The sequence below is a fragment of the Anthonomus grandis genome, chromosome 14 (assembly GCF_022605725.1).
Source record: "Anthonomus grandis grandis chromosome 14, icAntGran1.3, whole genome shotgun sequence".
NCBI classification, from domain to species: Eukaryota; Metazoa; Arthropoda; class Insecta; order Coleoptera; family Curculionidae; genus Anthonomus; species Anthonomus grandis.
This window is the reverse complement of record NC_065559.1, coordinates 15,918,452-15,944,132: the sequence shown is the minus strand read 5'-3', so window position 1 is coordinate 15,944,132 and position 25,681 is coordinate 15,918,452. Positions and strand designations below refer to the sequence as shown.

The window sequence follows — 25,681 nt, the reverse complement described above, 5'->3', positions numbered from 1 at the left end:
AAAATAGGGCTATTTAGAGAATAAAATTTCCTTGAATTCAAGGTATCGAAATATTGGAAGTTCTCGGTTACTATAAATGAAGATACTATGAATCCTAATATCCATTAAGTGCTAGAGAACCTTAAGATGCAACGGGAGTCTCGCGCATCATTGTACAATGAATAAGAGGTACACATAAAAATTATGTTTTTTAAGAATGCATTGATGATCATAATGACCGCCGTATTAACCGCAACTTACGTATTACATACAATGTAACCTAATTACTGCAAGAGTCAGCCATTTTAAAATTGGGCCATATAATGCTGATCGAAACACCTCTTTCGATTTTTTTTTAATTTATCAAGTGATATATAATATAACATTTTATTAGTTTAGACATGTCAAATTATCTGTTTCAATAATGAATAGGATGAAAATGTTTTATCTATTGATTTTTCCAAACAGTGTGTTAAAATAACACAATCGAGAATTGCAATCCGATCAATATTCGGTGATGTTCTAACATTCTTCCAAAGGTTTATTATCATTGTTGGGCTTGTTTGCAACTGTTGCTAATCTAATTTGGCAATATTCTCGATATTCCTCCAGGAGCAAGGAGAAAGGTTTTTAAACAGAGCAGGCGGGAGATTGGAAAAGATTATTAGTAAAAAAACTTAAGTATATTTATCGATCATAATCTTAATTTTGAATATCATGTTTCTAATATTTTACAAAAAGCTTACTATAAACTAAAAGTCTTGTACATGTATTAAGATATTTTATCAACTAACATTAAACTTAATTTAATCATTAGTCCTCTCAGTGATCAGTTACGGAAGCGTTTTATTCTGGCCAGCCCTTGCTCAAAGAGATAAATATAGCTTGCAAAAATTACAAAATGCTTGCCTAAAATTTAGTTATTGTAAGCAAAAATATGACCATGTAACACCATTATTTATCGAATTTCAATGGCTAAGGCTGGAAGAACGATTCAAAGTTTATAGGGCTAGTCTCATTTATAAAACTGTCCACAGTAGAGTCCTCAGGTACTTGTATGAGAAGCTGGTAAGCTGCAGTAGCATTCATGGTCGTGATATGCGTTATTCTAAATAGTTTTGTGTACCAAAGCATAGAACTACCAAATTTCAAGCCTCATTTAGCTATACCGGTGTTAAAATCTATAATGCGTTGCCTCATGATCTAAAATGTAAGCACTCACTCGCTTCCTTCAAAAAATCTGCCAAACTCCATTTTAATAGTAGTTTATAGTTTAGTATTTTACGAAAATCATATTTTTTTTCACATATATCACATATGTTCACGGCATATTTATTTATTTATTTATTTATTTATTTTTTTTATTTTTTTAATGAATTCAGAGATCGATAGATAAAGCCTAAGCTCTTAGCTCTATGAGTCTAAAAGCTAAATGGTATATAAAAAAAATCTATTATATCTCAAATAAATTATGGTATTTAAGATTTATTGAACTTAAATTAAATTAAATATAACAAAAGGTATCATTAAAGATTAAGGTTTACATTTCTTTCAAATACGTGAAAAAGTATATTTCCTTCTTCTTTTCAATATTTAAGTGTGTCAGATAGTTTTTTCTAAATTGATTTTTACTATGAAAGTGAAGTAATACCCAACAAAATAAGTAACTCATTAAAGGTTTTTAATTTGATTTTGAAGGAAATTATGGTACCGTGGACCAGTTAGAGGTTTATTAGAAAATATTGGAGCATACGTTGTATTAATTGTTATACCACCCAAACATGAATAGGATTTCTTCCTTGAAATTTAATGGTTTGATTTTTTTTGGGGTTTTCTCCAGCCTAGTGATGTGTCTAGTGTCTATTAAATATTCCCGAGATGGTAATCTTCATCTGTTCACACAATTTTCACAAAAAAATCACATCATCGGCTCATGTTGTTGCCGAATTATAATTTGATACACAAATTTAGAGCTTCTGTACAATTTCTATAAAGAACATATGAAGACCACAGGCAAAGAAGGCCCTATGTCAAAGAACGGGATTTCGAGAAAACCCGTTCTAAAGCATTGGAACCTTTATTTTTGTTCGTTGGGGTGAGTAATATTCCAAATAAATGATACAGAAATGTAGCTTTCATGTTTATTATTAATGTTTATCTAGTAAATTAAATCAAATAGTAAATAAATTCTACAAAAAGAAGAAAAGACACCTCATTACAGAAAAAAAAGTAAAAACGCCCTTTGTCATATTATGATTCTTAACCTAAGTTTTTCATTAAAAAAAATCTTAATTGTCTAAAATTATTAATATTAATAATTAATTTTTGTGGTGGCCAGTGTCAGTTTCCTGAAAATGGAATGCTGTCAAAGTATTGCTGAGCCTCGGGTCCGCAAAATTTTTTAAGATCTTGTACATCTTTCCACTTTGCATGACTCAATGGTAATGAACTTAAAATTTTAAATTCCCTATAATAGTAAAACTATTTAAAAATTTGTCATACATTAAACTCACCATCAAATAACAAATCGGGAAGATTAAATTCTCCAGCTTTAAGCAGTTTATTAGGTCGAAATTTTCTGTCTGTTATGGGGCTTGATTCCCACATCTCATTGTATAGCTGTTTCTAAAGTAGATTAATTGGGGATGTTCTCTCACAATCTTCATTCAGTTCTCTTATCGGTCTTGTTGAAAAAGAACATTTTCTTCTATATCTGGGCTTCAAAAAGGACGTCCAGTTTCTAAAAAGATCTTGTTTGGCTTCAACAACTTCAAAGGGCATAGGCCTTGCCCTAGCAGATTTGAAATGATCATACCAGTCCGTGGGTAATTCTGCACGTATTTTTTGATTAATGAGACCAAAATCTTTGTCACATTCCATGTAACTATGGCCTCTGATTGGGAATGTTATTTTAACTGAATCTAGTTTCTTTTCAGTATGTACTATGTAATGAAGAGCACGAATTAAAATGTAATTTTTATTTTGGCCTCCACACGAGTCACAAAAAATCTCCAAATGTCGAACATATTTACCAAGAAAGTTATATAAAAAATGATGGAGTAGAGAGCTAACGGAGTCACTACCTTTATTTCCAATAATTTCTGGAGTCATGTAAAACACTGAATGGTATGTGGATAAAACATGAATGTTGAATGAATAGATGGAAAGTTGTCTTTTGTAATAAACATCATTCGTTGTTATATTAGGAACTGGCAGATTTTTTGCGTAATCTAAGCAGATAGATTCTGTAGAAATGCTCTTCTAGTTGTTTTTCTTTGCATTTCGTTTCCTCTGGTAAAATACTTCTGCTTTTAATTTGTGTAACTTGTTTTTCATTTCAAGTTTTTTATGTCTCTCTCTATTTGTTTATATTTTACAGATATTTTGTCTTCTATGCTTTGTTTACTAGCTTCCAATCCTTTTATTTTCGCCAAATGTGTATCACACTCACACACTATATTAAATTACTAGGTTTCTGGAGTTCTCTGAAAGCTTATGAGGAGGATTCAAGTGTTTACCTCTGTGGTCACGTGGAGCCTCACCTTTTTGTTTTAAGGACTTTTGAAGTACTTCTAGTTTTTTTCCTTTCAATGCCATGCATCGCCAAAAAAGCTTTGTGACACACCTGCTTTTCTTGTATGCTTCCATTGGCAGAGAATCTTATTCTATAATGATAGGAAGCATCGTGAAGTACAGCAGCTTCTTCTGTTTTGCGAGGCCTTCTCTGTTTTATTGGTAATACTGTGATTAAACCGCATAAGTAGATATTTTGCTCATCAACCGAATTTAATTCGTTAAACCGCCTAATTACCTTTACCTTTCTACTTCGGGCACATTTTCAAAGCACTTGTAACGTTTGCAACCACAATCTTTGCCAATAACATTGCTTCTTAAGTTGATTTTTTTCATAACATCGCTTAATTTTCCATACCGTTTCCTTTTTTTAGTTGAAAAATTCAAGGCAGGCACTACTACACACTATTTTTACATCAAGCACCACGTGTTGAAATAAACAAACTAAGCCATAATTTACTACGAAATGCAAATAAATAACAAAAAAACAAAGGTTTAGTCTGAATAAGCGCCTTCTTACCCAGCACCACACTGACATGGCGCCTTTTTAGGCTGTTCGTCAATATTAAAAATTGAAATTACTCCTGACTGAGCGCATTTATAGCCTAAACGATAGGATAGGGTTAAATTTTTGAAATTTTTCTAATAGATGGCACTGATAACTCAATTTCCTTAAAAATTGACATAGCGCCTTTTTTGCCTGTGGTCTTGATTATATATATTTAATAATGGATTTCTTAAAAAGTCAGAAGGGTCGAGTTTTACTTTTCTATGTAACACCACCAACATTCAGCTAACATGAAGCCACCGTAGAATAATATTATATTCTTCTAATATAGAAAGCCTGAACCTTCGAGCCGTGACGTCACGTCGAACGTCTGAGTATCCCGTGTCGTTCGTATGTTAATAGCCGTATTTATTCAATACTACCGCTGTTAAAATCATAATATTATCATTGTGTATCGTTTAAATGATAATATTGTTTAATAAAATTAATAGTGTGTTAGTAGAAAGAACTACAAATAATAAAAACATATTCTTCATTAAAACAAAAATGATATAAAAATCAACAAATTCTTTAATGAGTTATAAATATAAGACAAATAACCCATACAAGTTTTTAATAGCTACCAAAGTATATTATATATATGCACATATATAGAATAGAATAAATTGAAACATAAATACAAAACTCTTAGGAAAATAATAAATATAATAAAATGTAAGATTGTTTAAAACAATTTTAATAAAATACTAAATAATTGTTTAAAATTGATAGTATGCTGGTAGTAGTACAAAATACATAAAATCATATTTTTTATTAAAACAAAAATATCATAAAAAATATAACATTCTTTAACAAGGTATAAATATAAGGCAAATAACCCATACAAGCTTTTAATACCTCCCGAAATATATATTTATAATAAATTAAAACATAAATACAAAACTCTTAAAAAAAAATAATTATAATGAAATAATAAATATAATAATATGAAAGTTGGTTTAACATAAATTTAATAAAACACCAACAGAAATAAAACTCAAATAGCTAGATAAAAAAACTCGATAAAAACAGAATAAGAAATTTAATAAATTAATTTTATGAACTGGAAAGTTTTTTATATTTTCTGGTCTTTGGTTCTGGTTTTTGGTTTTCATCTTTTGATTTGGACACATTTTGTTTTTCTTGTCTCTCTATAATTTTTTTTACTTTGGCGGCATGGATTTTATTATTTTGGACTTTTCGGTAATTATTTAGTAAAATGTTTGAAAACTTAAATACCGCATTTTTTACAAGATCTGACATAGGAATTCCACAGTCACATGTTATTTCAGGATCGATATCTGAATTGTCGAAAATAATTCCAACAGCAAGCTTGGTGAGGACGGCTCTCTGAGATGAGCATTTTAAATAATTTTCTTCATATCTGTCCGATATTAGAGATTTAAAGATGTTAAAAGTTATTATTAATACTTCCTAATGCCTTCCTACCGAGCGCATACCTAATCCCGGGCCGGGCGAGGAAGTCGAGTCGTTCGGGCAATAGACAGACGTTCGACGTGACGTATAGCTAGCTGCTGGAGAGTGGGATGATGTTTCTGCCGTTTCTGGCTTTCTATATTACGGTGGCTTCGGCTATCATCAACAACATTTCGTTTTTTATTTTTTTACCGAAATACCCAAGAAATCCCAGGTGGCAACTTTTCGCTGCAGCACCTTGTAGGAGTTCAAAATCAAAATAACATAACTCTAGGAACTAAATCACCTGCCTAATAAAATGAAAACACTTCTAATAAATGCTTTGGATACTGGACTTTCAATTCCTACTTTGTAAAAATATGCCTAGTTAGTAAATTTCAGTTTTTTACAAATATAATATTGCTTGTTTCCTGTTTTTATTTCATTTATTAAATTATTATACGCTTAGTACAAAAACTAAGCTTATTTAACTGTTGTCTAAATTTGTTAGAATATATGTACATATATGAAGAAGATCGACTGTCGCACGTCTTAAAATATTGATATTTTAATAACAATCAATATTGATTAAATCAGTGGAGACATGTGAGAAAGAGTGAGGCAGCCCCTTAGTTACAGATATTAACTCATGATAAAATTGATTTAGCTAAAAATAGCACAAAATCATCTGATGTTATAAACTTGAAATATTAATTAAAAAAAAGGTATAAGTAACATGTTTATAATACCTATATGAGATCCCTATTATTTTAAGGAATAAATTAGTTACTTGCAATATGGCTGTTTCTGCCAAAATCTAAATAAACCTTATTAACGAGAACAAAAATATTATGTGCAAGGAGGCACGTTAACAAATTTACCGTACACCGAGTCTAGTAACGTACGGAAACAGTTTAACCCCGAGAGATAACCAAGGATTTCATGCAGAACGTTGCGGCAACGCCGCGACGAGATGTTATTTTAGATTAGTCGAGGTCGGTATGATTCTCAGCGCGGACGATTTTGTCATTGCTCTAAGTAAAATGGAAAATAAAGACGCAAACGACTTAGAAAAGCGGAAAGAAAAATGTGGACATTGTGATGGTCCCAGTGAACGTTATTAGTGTACTAATCCTAAGGTGGAAATCAAAATCCGGCTCGTAGTATACCTTATTATCGCGACGTGAAAGTGCGACGAACAGTGACGAAACAAAATATTTTTCGATTGGTGTTGTGCTATTTTTAAGTGCAAAAGAATGGATCTCAAGGCTTTTTTTTAACGGATATTTTGTGTACGATTTAATTTACTCTATGTTTTTAAATATTAAAAAGTGGTTTAACTTTGCACTGTTAGTGAAGGTCATAATATTGTTGGTGCGGTTATTACTAATAAAAATTCGACGGGTCGTGGGGGAATTCCATGGATTCTTGTGGCGGACTTTTATGTACACTGTACTGTGCCCACTTGGAATACACATTTGGATTACTGTAATTTGGCTACGTTAAGGTTCCGCAACAGGTAAAAACTCATAACAATAGATTTTTGAGATACCTAAATTAAATAAGGGTCGCCCAGCCTTTTACTACCTATGACTTTGATTTACTACCCCTTATCTTAACCACCTGTATTAAGAATTATCCTATTTTTCCTAAAGTTTACTCACGCCTATAAATGATCTCGAAATTAGCCAACCTGGCCGGAACTCCCCGTTTTATTACCCTAAATTCTTGAAATATACCATAGCTATTTTTGGATTCATCATCTGGATAATCCCTGGCTCAAATGAGAATGTCACCTTCCTGGAATCTTTCTTTTGGTATATCTTATTGTATCCTATACTAACATTACAAAATAACAAACATTATTTTTTTATCTTCAGAGAGTCCTCTAAAAGTTAGCGAACAAGTAGGTGCATTTTGTATATGGAGAAATGACTTATGTTTTAGTAAATGCAGTTATTGGTTCCTGTATGAACTTTTCTAGTTTTTAAAATAATCACAAAGAAAAATCAATAAACCTCATGATCAGCTGTTATGACCATTCATAGAATGAAACTTTGGCAGTTTCACTTTTTTTATAGTATACTGTATAAAAGTTAAAATTTGTGGATCTTATAAGTTATCCATTATGATTATGTATTGTGAGCTATAAACACGACGGTGTATAAACGAGAGTACTTAGCAGCACTATGTTAATTTTTTTGAGTTATGAATGAGTGAGGGTCCAAGGAGAGTCCCGGCAGATGTAAGTCATGCAAGTTTGGCTTTCAAACCAGAAGACTTTCAAACAATACCACAGAGGAGACTTTAACAAGTAATATAGAAAAGGGTGACAACTAACATTGATTTACTTACAGAAAATTGCAAGTCAAAAATGTATAAAGGAACTTATAAGGCCTCTGGTTTTAGACAAATAATTTTTAGAGAAATTCAGGTTACTAATAGCTCAGCATATTATTGGACCACATCAATTTTGGTGCAAAAAAACTGAAAATTTAAAATTTTAAAAATAAGATCAGAGGAAAAATTTTTAAGGAAACATTTTTATGAAACTCAAATTGATGGGTGTAAGGGAGATTCTAAGGAAATGTGGAGAACTCTTAATGATTTATTGAGACATAAAGAGCAAATATCTAATTTCTTAGAAATCAATTTTGGTACATGTAATGGGGAGATTCAGGGCCACTTTAATGACTTTTATTTGGATGACCTGAAAGATGTAATAAACATTAATAAAAGTGTAAATTGAAATGATAATTATATTAATAAACAAGGATAAACAACCAACCCCACAGAACTCTAAGGGATCAACTGAAAAAATTGTGTTTAGTCTTAAAAATAAAAAAACAAATGATGATAGTTTACTACATCTGACCAACACTTCTTTAGAAATAGGGACAATGTGGCTTTAGGAGTCAACATTCATGTGAGCTTGCTATTCAGTATGTAAATGGAGCCTGGAGACTTTTACAAAAGAACAGTTGTACTTACTGTATTTAAAATGGGCAAATTTAAAGAGTTATGGTGTGAATGTTAGAGTTTTAAAATCACCAAACAAATGTGGTGTTCCATAGGGAAGTGTACTTGGTCCACTTCTATTTAAAATATCATTGGTATTTAAATTATATTAATAAAATTTAATAAAAATTGTTTTATTGGTCTTTTTGATGATGTTACACTTATTTGTGTTTCCAGCTTTATTTTGAAGAAATTATAGTATTATTGAATACTGCCTATGTTGTTTAACTGGCTGTGTGTAAACAAACTAAAATTGAATAGGTACTAAAAATAATAAATACATGATAGGGTGAACTGCCCAGTTCTCGGCCACCTAACTGAATTTTTGACTTTGACTGAGAAATAAAATTAGAAAAAGGACAAAATTTGTTTTTTTTGTTTTTTTATGTGAAACCTTATAGTGTTCTTAATTGTTTCCTTTGGTCTAAAAAGGATAAAATATTCCCAGTTTTTATAAATAAATTAAAATTTAAAAAATGTGCATTCTGCCAGATCTCGGCCAGGTGGAATTTTTCTCGGCCTCAAAATGCCGGTTCTCGGCCGGGGTGGCCGAAAAATACTGACTTTCGACCGATCTAAATAAATAAAGTCCAGAAGCAATTAAAAAAGATTGTTTTAATTTTATTATAAGTCGTACAAGTAAAAATGTAATATGTTTTTATTCTTGTATTGAAAAATAAAAAAACGCAACTAAAGAAGCAAATAACAGGGTATATATTTAATACCAACTTAGTACAAACATACTTAGTAGGTACCTACCTAGTTTTGTAGGAACTTCAAATCTCTATAGTTAACAAAAATATAAAAAATTGCTTATAACTAATAGTAAATAGTAAAACTAATACCTTACCTACTATAATGTAGGTTCCTAATATTAGGTACATACACAAACAAATAACAGACAGATACTTTGAACAAAAACTTAAGTTCTTTTAAACTCTATAGACAAACAAAAAAAGAAACAAAACTCTAACAAAAATAAAAAAAACATTGCTTCTTTTAAAACTTTTCTTAAAACTATTGATACCTAAATTATAGGTACCTACTATAATAACTAGGTAAGTAACGGCAAGGAACATATACATAGGTAGGTAGGTATTTTACTGGCAAGAAATACATATAAAATCTTTGCTTGCAGCTTCTGAATATGATAAATGGGACAATTCAGTGCACGCTAAATGGTACCACTTAGGACAGATATCACAGCCTACATTTTTCAAATTGTCATCTTCTGTATCACTTATAAGTTCGTCCTCGCAAAGAGAACACATAAGTTTAATTTTTTTACTTTTTTTGTTATTTTTCGAGACACTCATATTTTTAGCTATCAGTGTCTTTTTCTCCTGTCTTTCTTCTTTTTTCTTCTTCTGGACATCCAGTTTATTCTGTTTTTCTTTTTCTTGTTTTTGAATATGTTCCCTCCAAGCTTTGGAGGAAATTGCACTTGGCAGTTTATCTCGTTTTTTACTTTCGTTATTTTTTTTAATAGGTTCGGGAAACTTCAGATGTTGAGAAAATGGACTTAAAACTTCAACGTCGTTCATAGATTTTTGGGGGGTTTTTTCGCCAATCTGGATTTTATCTAGTTCATTTTCGATACTTTTTAATGGTCTTTCTTCTCTTGTTATTGCATCTGCTCCTTTAACTTCACACGCTGTTTGGTTGTTAATATTTTCTTTACTACTATTTATGTCATATCTAAGTTCTTCAGGAATATTATTTTTAGATTCTTTAAATAATAATGGTTGCTTGAACTCTTCAGTTTGATTGATGGTATGGCCTTCTTCAATGATAGTTAAGGCATCATTGTCTGCAAGATTTCTTTGGTTTTCTGGTTCACTTTTATTGTCATCTAAACTTTTAGTCTCTTCAATTGGATTAGTAGAGTCGTGACTTTCTTCAATGGTAGCAAGGGTTTCATTTTCTGGTGGATTCTGATCATCTTCTTCACATTTTTTGTCATCATTTTTAATTTTTTTACCGAATTCTTCAATTGGACTGGTAAATTCATGAGTTTCTTTGGTGATAGCAGATGTATAATTTCCTTGTGTATCTTTTTTATTATCATGTTCGGGTTTTTTTTCAATTGCTTCATCTTTGTTATCATTGTCATTTGGTCCTTTCTGTTTGTAATTGTCTTGATAAATATTTATAGAATCATTATAGTTGTGTCTATGCTCTGGTTCTTTGGCTCCAAATATGTCAGTGACAGATATATCCAACGGCAAATCTGTCAATGTTAAATTTAAATCCTCAAAGGGAATTATACTCAAAGAATCCATTGGGACAATACTACCAATAGGTAGTGACTCTGACAATGAATTATCTTTATGTATTGTTATTTCCATGTCATTAACAGTTATGTCACTTATAATATTTATCGTTTCATGCTCAGTCTTTACCTTTATTTCATCTATGGTTTGGTAAATGATTTTTGCGTCAACACCTTTGGCAGCTAAGTTTGTTTCGATAAGATTTATCACTTTTTTGGCATTATCAATTTCTTCTTGTTTAATGTCATATTCTTTTTGGACTGGGCATTTGTTTTTTTCTAAAACATTTTGGACACACTTTGTGTAATCCACATTGTCCGGATTTAATGGAAAGAGTCCACATTTACGAAATCCATTTTTAATGCAAGGCACCATATCTACCTTATCTAAACTTTGCTGAAATATTTTACAAAAATTCACTTTTGTAATTGAACTGGTTACATCATCCTGTGTACTTTGCCATTCCCTGACGGTTTTTTTCCATTGGTGTTTCAATGGCCTAAACACGCTTACATCTGCGGGCTGGAGTACATGGGTGGTGTTGGGTGGTAGTGAGTAAAGAATAATTCCATTTTTTTCACAGAATTCGCTTAAAAATATATTTAAATGTGAGCGATGTCCGTCTATAAATAATATGATTGGCTTTTTAATATTGCCATTCTCAAGCCATTTATTGAAATCATTGCAAACATATTCATAGAATACGTCGCTCTTCATCCACCCACTGTCGGATTTACCAAGAACCCAATTATCAGGCATATTCATAATAACTGATTTCGGGGGCCTTACATACGGAAATACAACTAGTGGGGGGCAAATATCTCCATGTGCATTAAATGTAATAAGAACTGTCAGTGTTTCCTTTTCATTGCCTTTTTTAACTGAATATACGTTCTTAAGACCCCGAGGAGCAAGAACTTTTCCTGTTTTAGGATCTAATGAAAATCCTGATTCATCTCCGTTGAAAATACGGGTAGGATCCTCCATAACCTCTTGAAGATTATTCTCTTCCAAAAAATTACTCAATTCCCTAAACCATGACCTAATATACTCTTCGGTGACTACTGCCCGTGCTTTATTAATGCTTTCAGACTCACGCAATTTTAGTTCTGGATGTCTCGAGAGAAATCGCAAGTACCATTTCTCTCCAACCCTATTATTTTTAAAAGAATCGATTTTTCCATTACTAATGGCAACTTTAGTAACGGTCTCCATCAACTCATGTTTTTTTATTGGAAATCCGGACTTAGCAAGCGCTATAGCCCACTCTTTTATGCGTTTCTCACCTTCAATTGTCATAATTGGTTCTGGCCCAGTTTTTTTCAATTCATCTGGTTTTCTTCCAGCCACTCTATCTTGGATAGTGCTCCTGGGAACGCCAAATTCTTTTGAAGCTGCTCTAACGCTCAAGGTTCCTTCCCTCACATGTTTAAGGGCTACATTGAGATTTTCTTCATTGTAGGTGAACATCTTACGGGGTTTTGAAACGTTTAACTTTACGCCTTTCTTGGTAGCCATCTAAATAAAAATAAAAAACACAGAATGTAAATAGGTATAGGCTAGCAAACGGATCTGAAACACCAAAAGAAATGTTTGTTTTTATTTTTTAATTTTTTTTTTTTTAATATTGTTTGTGAAATTTAATTTAAATGCGTATATAATTATATTATAAATGTATTTAAATTAAATTTTAAAATAATAATTTGAAGATAAAATTAAAAAAAATAAAAACAAACATTGCGTCCGGTGTTTCAGATCCGTTTGCCAGACCTACAAGTAGGTACATCTGTTTTTTTTTTTAATATTTAAGATCTTAATTTTTTTAAAATTAATAAAGTAAAAAAACAATATGTTCATTGCAAGAAACTAATTTTTTGCATGCATTTTAATGGCAAAATATAAAAATGGCCGAAAAATAGGCGGATTCACCAGTTCTCGGCCCCCTTTCAAAATATTTATATCTCCCTTGATTTTCGTAAAAACCCGGCCGAGATCTGGCTTGATCTACTAACCAACTGAATATTATTAAAAAGAGAAACCCACTCTAGTCCCTAACTATCAGTAAGTTAAAAAAAGATAAAGAAAAATATTTATATTAGACCGCTTCTCGGCCACCCTGGCCAAGAAATGGCAGAAAAGGTTTTTTTGACCGGTTTTCCGGCCACGTATTTTTCTTTTTAAATATTAAGTTTTCTTGTATATTTTAATCTAATTATTAAAGATTAACCCCTTAGTAACTAAAAAGTCACAAAACTTACCTCAAAACTCGATGTTTTCAGAAATTATATTCTATTTACTTTCGAGCTGCACACTACACTAAACGTAAGAAAACGGCAAATGCAACGCACTCCTGGAGGTACATGTTTTGACTGAATTTTTCTTAAGCCTGCTTTGGCCTATAAGGATGTTGGTGCGTGAATATGGTGCGCGAAGAACTACATTAGTCAGGGGCGATATGTTCATATAAATAAATTGTAGAATGCTCTATTTATTAACTATTTTGTGAAAAAGTGGCCGAGAACTAGGGGTGGCCGGCTAACTGGGCAGTTCACCCTATTAGGAACTAAGAATAACTGTTAAAATGAGTTTGGATGGTGAAACTTTTGCATTAGTTATTTATATAGTATAAAGTTATTTACAACACAATTATTTTTCCACATTTTAATTATTGTATCTCTCTTATGATATCTTGTAAGCAAGATGATATAAATAGACTCCAGGTACAGCAAATAGGACAGCAGTAAATATAAACCAATAAAATATATGCTTACAATGCTTAATTGGCTGTCAGTTAGGCAGAATATTGAAAGGGCAAATTTAATATTAATTTATAAAATTTAAGGGAACTTATTACCAGCATTTTTTAAAAAAGAGCTGATATCCATTCAGATAATCATAAGATCAAAGGATACTCTATGGAAGAATATGTCTTGGACCATTTTAAAGTTTATTTGACTATTTGATTCGTTGCCAAAAAAAGAAGTTGATTTAAGGTTTTGTTTGGTTTTTTTTTTGGTTTTTAGAGTATTGCATGATGAATAATTACGACACAGATTTTGACCAATTTTAGTTATTACTAGTTTAAAGATTTTTATTATATTTTTTTATATGATATTTAAATGTTTTATAAATTCTGATATTTTAATTTTATTGATTAATTTATTTTTTATGTGTTTATATTTGTTTCTTTTATTGTATGTTTGTTTGCTCTATGTTTAATTCAGCTTTGTCACCAACATTTTTTATGTTATGTGAAAAGAAAGCATATTTGATTTGATTTGATTACTTGATTAGTAAATAAGTATGTTTTAGAATTATAAATACATGTTTGGTCTAAATATTATTATTATGATTGATATTTGTATATTCAGATATAACTAGCAAAGTGCTAAATAAACAACATTGCATTTAATTTCACTTCACTTATAACTGGCAACATGTCACAAACAGAGGGCAAAGAAGAGTGAAGTAGTTGTACCTGAACCAGTGCTTGGAGAGAATTTGACTTTTAGAAAATGATGTGGACTCTTTTAAGCAAACATTAAAAATTATTATTTGTATGTATATGTTGGAGACAGGTGGCGAATTTTGCCATGGGCCATATTGTAACAAAAAATACGCCAATAATTGGGCATATTGTTATATGTCCTTTCTGCTTTCTGTATCTGATTCATTAGATAATAATGTGTCTTCCTTGTCTCCGGTTGTAGTCGTTTGCAGTTTATAGATATATCTTCCTCATCTTTTAATTTTTCTATGATTTCAAAGAGAAGGTTTGAATCAATTAAACCATTAATAAGTGGGATGCCCACAATAGCCTCGTATGGAATTCTCTGGATGCCTCTGTGAAACAATATGTTGTTTTTTAATTGTACAAATTTCAAACCTTCTGACAAGTCTGGTTTTCTTGCATCCAAGCAATTAAAAGGTCTTGCTCATCTTGGTTTGTCCTCTTAATAGAACTCTGGCTTTGTGATTGATGTGGCATGGCCTTACCATGAACTATTTTTGCTTAAAACTTATCCGCTAGACTAGTTATTATTTAATTCGCAAACTCACTATGTATCAGGCAACAATTATAGGCAACGTCTTCCGCGCCTTTAGATTTTAGGGGCCTGAGAAAGATAAATTTTGATCTTGATAAGTCATAATAAATTTAAAGGGACCATCTGGTTCAGTTTGCATATCAATTAAATCAATTTGACCCCTTTTATCAAAGCCTGTTGAAATTATAGATTTTACTACCAACTCTTTCTGGTTTGATTTCCTTTTTAGTTGACACATTGGACATTACATTACAAGACTTTTTAACCTAATTTTTTTTATGACCAGTAACCCTGTGAGCTTTCTCTAAAATGCCATGTATCTCACTAACATTGCAATATTTTATAGACCCAACGTCTTTGTCACTATGCTTCCCAAAAAGTTTTTCTTTATCCCCTATCTTTATAATTTTAAATCTATTTTGTCGTCGATAATCTTGGCAACTCAGCTTTTCATTCATCTCTTTCTTACTCATGTTATTCTTTATCTCATTTAAAATATTTGAATATTGCTCAATAGTGAGTATTGTCCAATCAACGTAATCAATGTTTCTTTAAAATGCACTTATGAACTAAATTTTTATCATCTTCCAAGGTAACACCAAATTTTCAACAACAGTTTGTAGTTTAACCTATTTAACAGCAACAACAAAATGTTTGTTTCTGAGACAGAACACTAATAACATACAAACTGCGCGTAAACATTCAAAAATCCGTCTAATAAATTTGAGGTTAGGTTCTTTATTTGTGTTTTATTTGACATACGTAATATGTCCAATCGGCCACAGGCCGAATTTGCCGTCTGTCTCCAACATAATATATAAGACATGACCTACATATTGGTGACTTGAATGTAACTTTATCGCCAGAAAAAATATAAATGAAAGTGCGGCAGAATAGCAGAAATCTTTAGATCTTTTACTCTCTTATAACTCAAATCAATATTTGATACAATACCAAATTTTCATCTAAATAAAATATCTTGCATTGACAACTTTTTTTGTAAATTGAATAGATTATAGCAATGCTGAAGTATTTGACACAGCCCTTTTTGATCACTATCCCTTAGATATGTCAATTAATACAAATGTTATGCACCAATAAGCAAGTCAAAATCTAAATTATAGGCTTTATATTCTGTAATGGCTGGCAGTGTCTGGGTTGATGTGCTGGAGGAGGCAGATGCTGAAAAACCTTTTAATAAGCTAAGGTATATTGGGTGATAAGCTTAATCAAATATTTCCAATTAAAAAAATAAGTTCAAAAAATTCAAAGAATAGATATCTTTGGTAACACAATGTATAAAGATGTCTTTAAAAAGAAAGCATAATTTATTCCAGCAAATAATTTCTGGGTACATTAGCAAAGAATACTATAAAAAATACTATTTTGTTTGTACTGTCTTTTTTGTCAAAAAAATTACTATTTTTAAATATATTGCTGAACATAAGAATAAAGGAAAAGCTACATGGTCTTTAATTTAAAAAAAAATCCCAAGTAAAAGCCTTAAAAAAAAAGGTTAATGGAGTATTCATATACTTAATTTAGCAGCGAAGCTGGCTTTCTAGACACTATAAATGATTTCACTTAAATTTTTCCCCAGATACCAATTTTAACAAAAAAATTGACATGAGTAAGATAAAGAGATATGCAAATAGCTTATGTTTTTCTCCTATAAGTTCAGATGAAGTAGAGAACATAATTAAACAACTAAAAAGTAAAAGATCGACAGGTCATTATGATTTCAGGTCAGTTGGCTAAGCTATTGGTATAAACTTATCTATTCAACAGGGTACCTATCCAACCAACACTTCTCAAAACTGCTCTGGTTAATCCAGTCTTCGAAAAAGATGATCCCTCTAAACTTAAGTAAACAAAGTGTTCAAGAAACAAAATACAAATAAAGTGTTTAAGAAAATTATGTATGTTGGGGACTGGAAAATGTAAGATATCAGCTGTCACAAGTTAAATTGTTATGAAAAAATATTGGCTCAATACTTTAATATCCAATGATTCCAGCCCATATATTAGTTTTTGCTTGATATGTATGCTGCTTGACCAATTTGAATTTGTTTTGGCATAGTGAAGCCAATCTAGCTGGTTTATCTAAAATGAAAAACTAGGCGATAGGTATATTTCCAAAGATCACATTATAAGGTCTTGGCTTAAGGTTTCAAACGGCATCAGTATCTACCTATGTTACTGTTCATCAACTGTATAAGTGGCTTTGTCTTAAAATAACACACCCAGTTTAAAGGTATTCAACCATTATCAATCAAATTCATCATGGTTTTGCAAAATTCTAATCTTTGATGAGGATAGTCGTCCTCTAGCAAGCAGCTCCTGGACTTAGCACTTTGGCACATTGACTCAGTGGGGGCAAATTAGAATGGATTTTGTTTGTTGAACTAAAAGTTTGTTGAACTTTGAGAGTAATAACATAAGAGATGGGTACATAGGCTGCCGGTTCAGCATATCATGTATATATACAGTCTAAGAGTCAAATATGGGAGTATATTTTGGGGAAATTTAAGAGATTTTTTGCAAAAAAGGTGCTTAAGTTAACTATACTCAATTTACCCTATGAGTAATCATCCTGTAATCCGTTTTTTATTTTACTGTATTTATATTTAAAATTTAAAACCTTTTTGAAAATCTAAAAGGGCAACATCCATATAATACAAGGTACAAGAACAATCTCAAAAAACAGTTAAATCAAACTTTTCGTTTTTTAAGAGATGTGCATGTTATTGATATTTTTAACTTTTATTTTATACTTACTTTAGGTTAATTTTAGAGCACTAAGATAATCCACGCTTGTACTAGATTGCTATTAAAAACTATTTTGTCATTTGTCTCAATTTCTTACTCTTTCCAGAATACAATTTAGCAATGATTTGAATAACATTTTTAAATATGCTAAAAATCACAATCTCATATTAACCGCTATTAAATCATTTGCTTTTTCCTTAGGGTCTAATAAAATTCAAATTGAATCAGCAACTAATTCTAAAAATTCAAAATCAAATATATGAGTCTATGAAGCCAAGAATTTTGGAATGATTGTTCATAGGATAGACAGGATATAAATATCTAAAAGGTTGGGCTCTGTCATCATACCTGTAAGAATTGTTATACAGTGCGGCAAATAACCGCGTTTTGAAGGTATATATATAATAAGCCCTGTTAATAGTAATATAAGTGATGCTACTTCGGCTCTATTTGTATGATCCTGATACTTATTATTGATATTTCTCAACAAGCTGCGCCCAGATGTTATGTGCCGGATTGTTTTCGACACTTGGTGGCACTGATGAGTTTCTGATAGTTGTTATTATTGATTACTCGTATTGTAGCGTTTTTATTTCTTTGGTTGCTTTTATAATGTAATAATTTAATATTGTATGAATAGTACTGATCCCGACATCTAGTGTCTAGTTAATGGCATTGTAAAAATAAGAACTCCTAGATGGCGTCAGCTGTTCTTCGCGTTGTATTTTAATTAATTTTCTGGAATCAGGTTGTTTTCTCTCTCTGACTAACGTAATTTTTCTATCTGTCTGTCTTTGTCATTGGTCACAAACGCAATGCTCAAGGATCAACTTTTACGTATTGGCATTTTCGGTATCGGGCTGTTGTTGCCATTGTTTTTCCTGTAATTTGAATACTTTGCCTTTTGGATTACATTGACTTCCGTACTCGCTGCAACTTAAAACTAAGCAAGGCAACATTGTATTGTCAATTCTTGTAAAACTGGGCCTGCGGCGGATTATCCATCGAAAAGGTACCCAGAAATTGCGTTTTGGCTTTCTTTCCAAATGGTGTGGTCTTCAGGTTAACAAGTTCAATTGCTCGAGGTTGCGATTCGACCTCATAGTTACCTCATGGCGACACTAGCCATGTAATGTGATTACTTTAATACACTTAATAAAAGACCCTCCAACATCTTGAGGTAAGCTTGATTCCTATTCTTTGGTAAATGTTTTCTCATGGTTTTTAAGACCGCCATTTTTGAGGTTTCACATATTAATTTTAGAGTCTTATGCCGGGTCATAAACCAGATCTTATGCCGGGTCCGAATCAAGGTCTAAGTCTTAAGTGAGATCTTAGTTTTAAGGGCCGTCCCAACACCATCCCAAGCCATCTCAGGTGCTGTTCGCATTTCCCATCATAAATTAGAGCTTTATCAGTATTTATTGCCTCTTCATGACCTTATTGATTGGACCTTAGTCAGCTGCTGTCCTTGAATCTGCACAGTAGGTTATCAGGTCAAACCAGATAAAAGGAATGTGTAAGCAATGTTACGATTTCTCATTTGTATTGTTATTTCGATTTTGGGAATGGTCATATTGGTTATTTTTTTACTATTTGATGGATCCTTAATTTATTAATTATTGTCTTAAAGTTCTTTCTCGGTAATTTACATTATAATGTAATTTACATATCTACCTAAATAGTAATTCATTCAATACCTTTTAATCTCACTATCCTGATTTTCATACAGGATTATATGTAAGCCACCGCACTGAGAGGTATATTTTTTTTATATGATTTAGTACATGTTGTACAGTGTAATGTGTGGGAGGGTACTGACTTTGGCCAAAAGGTACTTACATACTAGCAAGATATTGATTTTTTTAATGTTTTATAACTTTGGTGCATAAAGTTTTGATTTCAGGGGTTATACTTTTAATAAGAAACTGTCTTATAATTTTTCCAACAATGATTTATTTGAGTGAAAGGTTAAACAATGGACATTGACCAGTAATTGCATATTTTTATAATATAATAGTGTTAATAATTTTCGTGTAGAAAAACTCCCGAAAATTACTTACCTGACAGAAATGTAGATTGTTAACTTCGATTAGATCTCATTCCGAACATTCATAATTCATAATTTTGGATGATGTTGCAGGTGAGTCTTTAAATCTCTTACCTTAATTTAGTTCGGATTTAAGTAAAAACCTTTCCATTGTGTAAACTGGTCCTTAATCCTGGCTTTAGCTGGTTTGTCTTTGAGCAGCCTGAGTGGTTGAAATCCGCTGAACGTCTCCTTTTATAATGGCAGCCTTCTCGATGTTTAAAGTTTTGCATTTATTAGGACCAAATTTCGTACAGATGTCTCTGGAGAATTTTTGAGTAATGTGCAGCAGTTGTCGCATTTGTCGTTGATTAGCACCATAAAGCTTTATATCATCCATATAGAGGAGGTGGGAAATAATAAAATTGGTGTCTCTGTTGCCCGTAATTTTAAAACCGTATTTGGTATCATTTAACATAATAGCATTTGATATCATTAACATGATGGTGGATTCATTGCGAGACAGAATCACAATGGAGTCGCCCTGATTGCCCTACGAACAGATATTTCGTCAGTTGTTAAATACTTCCCATTTATGTGGAGCTGTGGGTTCGTCCTGTAGGTCTTTATTATGGAGGAAAGAAATGTAAATTTTGGTAGGGTGTATTTTGTAGACCTCTAAAACGATGAAGGCCTTCTATCTATCATATGTTTCTTGGGTCTTTTTGTGAATCTACAATAAGCTGTTCTTTACACTCGTGCATGGTGCTCTCACCTTAGTCCCTTCTGCTTTTCTAAAACGTTGTTAAGTTTGACATGCCTATAAATGCGGTTAGTTAACCATGATGTTAGTATTTTATAATATGATGTTAGTATAGGCATGTTATTGGTCTACATTGCGTAGGATCTTCTGTTTGTTTACTATTAGGTACCATATTTGTATAAGGAACGGAGTATATTCTGGATTGTGGAAAATATGTGTAATATGAAATGGTATATGCTGTTACATTTTTGGTATTGGAAATTATGAATATTATCAACTGCTGGAGCTTTTTAGGTATTAGTACATTTAATAACCTCCGAAACTTGTTCAGCTATTATTTCTCTAAAGAACATCGGTGGGATACCTTCTCCATCTCTGACACGATCCAGAGACCATTCCTTTTATGTTCTTTTGCGTTCGACCACAATGAATGACCACACATAACATCCTTCTTATTTGGCAAGACTTGATTGCTGTTGTTAGCCTGAGACACTAATTTCCCATAGGACAATTTTTATTGTTGTTAAATAGGGCTTTTTTGTTTTGGTGCATTTTTCGTACCTGAATAAGCGCTTAGCATTAGCCTTTCGTTTCTGCTTAAGCAGGCCAGTATAATTCCATACACACTTGCTGTTGATGTTCTGGATGCTTTGCATTAGTGCCGATTTTTTTTAAAGATTTTTCTACCTAAGCTTTACGGGTCCAACATGGTTTTCGGTTTTTTCTCAAGTCGTCGCTGCTACCAAGGTTTTAAACTTTTATTAATATTATTATTATTATTTCGGCGAATTATATCACTTTAATTTTTAACAGAATCTTTTACTATTTTGGTTGATTCGATATTTTTTTTCAGCGTCGATCGAGACCGCCTTCGTGAGCGCGAAAGGCAGGCGCGAGCATCCCAAATGTCGGTAGTGGATCAGCAGGACGGACCCTCGCCTTCGCCCCTCTTCAAAGAGCCTCGTAGGGTAAGTTATATCCACGATATAAGCCACATAATAAATCAATACACTTTGTAACGGAACACAAAGGACTTTAATGGTTTCTATTTCGAAATTTACTGATTATTAGTCGGATGTTGTCTAATTATAAAGAAGTCAGGTCATCTTAGTAAGAATAAAACCCGATATTTAAGATTTTCTGGAGATTATGCGACATTGGTTTGTAAGTGAAATTAATTATTCCACTAAAATGCAGGAATAATTTTAAATATCAAATTAAAAAAAATGATAATAATCGCGGTACCACTTAATAGGTACCTATGCAAGAATATATTTTGGAGGTAGTTTGCTCATCAATCTATATCTAATGTTTGTTATTTGAAAAAAATATGTTGTGGTATGCGTAAAGTATTAGTTCCTAACATATCGTTTCTCGCCACCCTCAGTGTCTTTATTTGATTTTGGTAACAATAAATTCATTTTCACAATATGACCTTTTTTTTAAAGGTTTTTTTGTGTTAAATATGAATATTAAAACGCCTTCATCTGATAAGAAACTATCCATAAAAACAATAGTAAACAATTGTACCAAAATGTTTTTAACACTACGTAAAAAAGGACGACGAAAAAGACAACATAATAGATTTGAAAATTGTGGTTTTTTACATAAACTTAATACTCCGCAATAAATATATGATATAGAAAGATATAATCCTTACTGTCTGGCAATCATTCATAAAATTCCCAACGGAGTTGCAATTTTCGATAATCAAGATTATTCAACACTTAATATACCAACTTAAGAGGATACTAAACAAAGTGGCAAAAATAGGACGCCAAGAAATACTTCTAATTAGGCGATATTTTTAGATCTAAACAAATACGACGTGGAGGTAGGCTTAGGCTTAGACAGGATCTTGGATTCCCAAGTTTTATGAATGAAAAAAGGTGCAAAGAAATTGTTGGGATTTTAACAAATTTCCTTTAATTTTCAATTTAAGAATAAAATAACGACCAACTGATAATCTATTAAACGTCAAACGTTTATATAAAAGTCTATATATTTCAACAAGTCCACACACTCTCGAAATTCCTCAAAAGTTGCCCTGCCGACTTGCTTCATCTCGCCTATCATTCAGACTAAGTGTGCGGCTACACCATGTAGCTGGTTTAGAAGCTTATTTTAATCCGCAAATTACATAAGCCGCATAGAAGTCAGGTGATGTTGTTATTACGAAAAAATATCTCTTGCTAATAGATTGTATTTAATCAAAAACATAACATTTAAATTACAGTTTCAGGATTAATTTTCCACGTGCAAAAATATCAAGCAAATTTGAACGATTCCCGACCCGTAAGTACACGTCCTTGCGCTCCGCCGTATGTGTGGCCATATATATTTAATTTGAACGCTCCCCAATCCTCTGATCCGCTGTCCGCTTTATGTGTGAAGAATATGGTTCTCTTACGCTAATACAAAAACCATATATTTCAATATCAAAATTGTTTTTATTTTTGACGGTCCGCATTTATTAAAATCAACAAGAATTGTTTTCTCGTCTTTTATTTAATTAAAAAAAATTACATTGTAACAAGATATAACCTAGATAAGGCAACATAATTTCGGTTAGTACCAAGGCTACTTGATGATCATTTAAATTCGAATGATAAATAAAAAGTTAAATTTGCTTCCCAATTATTTACTAATTGTGTGGGTTGCTATTCATACGAACTTTATAAATGTCAATAATATGTTATTTGACATTTTAAACTCGAGCACTTTGAAGCATTTATGGGATCTGAAGAACAAGTAACATGTTTAGATATGGATAAAGTCCTTTTGACTTTAGAAGTTGTATGAAGAATAATCGACGTCAACGGTCTTGTCAACTTTAAACTTGTGAGAAGTGCTGAAAAAAAGGGTTATACGGTATTATTAACAAGAAACTTATTTTTTAGCACAGCCAATTTTAGAAAATTATTATTTTAGGATATATTACGATCGGCCTATTATCACTGTTTGTATGGTGACGCGTAACCGGCCTGGTATTGTGATACTAAATTAAAAGGATAATAAAGTATTTCTAATTGACGTTGCTTGTCCAAACGATTATTATAATTGTGATATTATGATTATTAGATAAACAGCAGAACCAGGGTAATTATGCAGACTTTGCCATAGAAATCCAGAAAGGCGGCAATTCTTAATACGTGCCGTATAGTCAGAAAATGTTTTTCAGTTTGATAAACGAGCGGATTTCCTGTGATACTTTTATCTTGGAATATAAATATAAACTATATTTTTGAAAATCTCTTGGTAAGGGGAAACAGATTTAAAAAAAATATACAGATCGTGTTATCGTGAGCTACGTATTACCCAAAATAATGGCAACACCGCTTGGTTGCGGCTTGCAGGCGGCGGAATTTTTCGTTTTTATTTTTTGAACCGGGAGTCAGCAGATCTCACTTTTCTGTGTGACTGTACGTTGCATTAATAATTTTTGAGTGTTATTTTTGTGTTTTTTTCACTATGGTTGTTTATACCCCTTCCGAAAGAGTTCAACTAATTAAATGGTTTTAAGGAGGCAATTCGGCAGTACAATGTAGAGATTTGTTTTCATTGACATTTGAGAATAGACCGATTCCTGGTTCAAAAACGGTTTTAAATGTGGTTACAAATTTTGAGGCACCTATTTGTCTTCAAGATTGTAAAAAATGCCACACAAAACGTCAAGAACCACGTTGAAGTGGTCCAGGATATAGAACGGCGGGAAGAAATGGTTTGCAGTACCCTAGATCTTGATTCGACATGGTCCACTAGAAGTGTTGGAGAGGAACTGGGAATGAGCAATAAAACTGTTGCTCGCATCTGGAAAAAAATATGGGTACAAATGTTTCAAGTATTCAAAAAACCCAGGAAATATTTCCTGAAGACCAGTGGCGAAGAATAGAATTTTGTGAAACCATGATGGAAAAGGCAAATGAAAACGAATATTTTTTAAATAATCTTCTTTTCCATTACATGGCAAACACAATCCTTCCTGTTCGTTATTGGTCTCAGGAAAACGAGCACATAAGTTTTCAGTTTCGTACCCAGTATCCTCAGAAATTGAATGTTTGGGCAGGTATTTTGGGCGACAATGTTATAGGGCCATTTTTTATTGTTGGCACTTTAAACGCCCAAAAGTACCTTGAGTTGCTGCAAAACCAAGTTCTTCCTGCCGTTCAAGTCCTACCTGATGTAGACCTGGGATCGGTTTATTTTAAGCAAGATGGCTGTCCTGCTCATAACGCGACTAGGGTAAAAGAATTTTTAACAAATGCTTTTCCTAACCGCCTTATTAGTGGGACTGGCGATATTAAATGGCTTCCTAGATCTCCAGATTTGTCTGCAAATGACTTTTATCTGTGGGGTTACCTTACCGTTACCCAGACCATTTACAAGCATGAATTTAGTAGGCCAACAATTTAGAGGAGTTGCGAAATAAAATTTTCAAAGGTGCCAATTCCATTTTACCTGAAACTCTTTTGGAGGTGCGAAATAGCTTTTACGATAAGTTAAGTTTTTGTTTAGCGAAAGAAGGCGGTTTATTTGAGCCTTTTATTTAAAAAATGATATGTTGTTAAGTTTGTTTATTAGAGTTTTATTTCTGATTTTTTATTATATTTTTATCAGAGTTGATATTTTATTTTTTATTAGAATAACGCTTTAATTTTCATTATGCAAAATACAGCATATTAAACATTTTAATGGCGCGTCCACATTATGCCGAAAGAGGCCAATTGGCCTGTGCCGCTCAGCACGTTCGGTTCGGCATAATCGAGTCGGCATTGCGTCTATATTGCTTTGTAGTGTGGACGGTCCCGATTAGTGCCGGCTGCCGAATCATCATTAGTGCACCGCGTTTGGAACGTAGTAGTGTAGCTTTCCCATCTGCGTATGTTAAAAGTGTTTTAAAATCATGAGTGATGACGAAGACGTTGTTTGCTGCAGCAATCATAATTGGAGTAGTCACTAGTGAACGTCGTTGCTTTCGCCCTCGGAGATTTTGGATTCGCCCCAGTATCCTCAATGGTAGAAGTATAGTAGTATACTGTAGAAGTATAGAGCTAGTGAATTTATGAAAGATTTACTACTTGATGAGGTAGATGAGTTAAATTTTGAGTACAGAAACGACGTGGGGTTCAGTAACTTTTTCAGAATGAAAATTTCTGATTTTGAGGTTTTATTGAATATGATTGGACCAAAAATCTCTAAAAAAACTACATCCTTCAGGGAAGCTATTCCTGCAAGTGAACGCCTTGCAGCCACACTGCGTTTCATTGC

At 32.3% G+C, this 25,681-nt stretch overlaps 1 protein-coding gene across 5 annotated transcripts in view; it reads left to right on the top strand.

Moving 5' to 3' along the window:
- Positions 1-25,681, top strand: part of LOC126744529 (AF4/FMR2 family member lilli) — a 343,999-nt gene that overhangs the window by 99,246 nt on the left and 219,072 nt on the right. For 4 of the 5 annotated variants that reach the window (XM_050451967.1, XM_050451966.1, XM_050451968.1 and 1 more), the window contains one exon: positions 21,267-21,381. In XM_050451967.1, the coding sequence (XP_050307924.1) occupies positions 21,267-21,381 (115 nt within the window). Of the gene's footprint in view, positions 1-6,861; positions 7,035-21,266; positions 21,382-25,681 lie in introns of those variants that run through there. The other variant, XM_050451970.1, reaches the window with a different exon arrangement.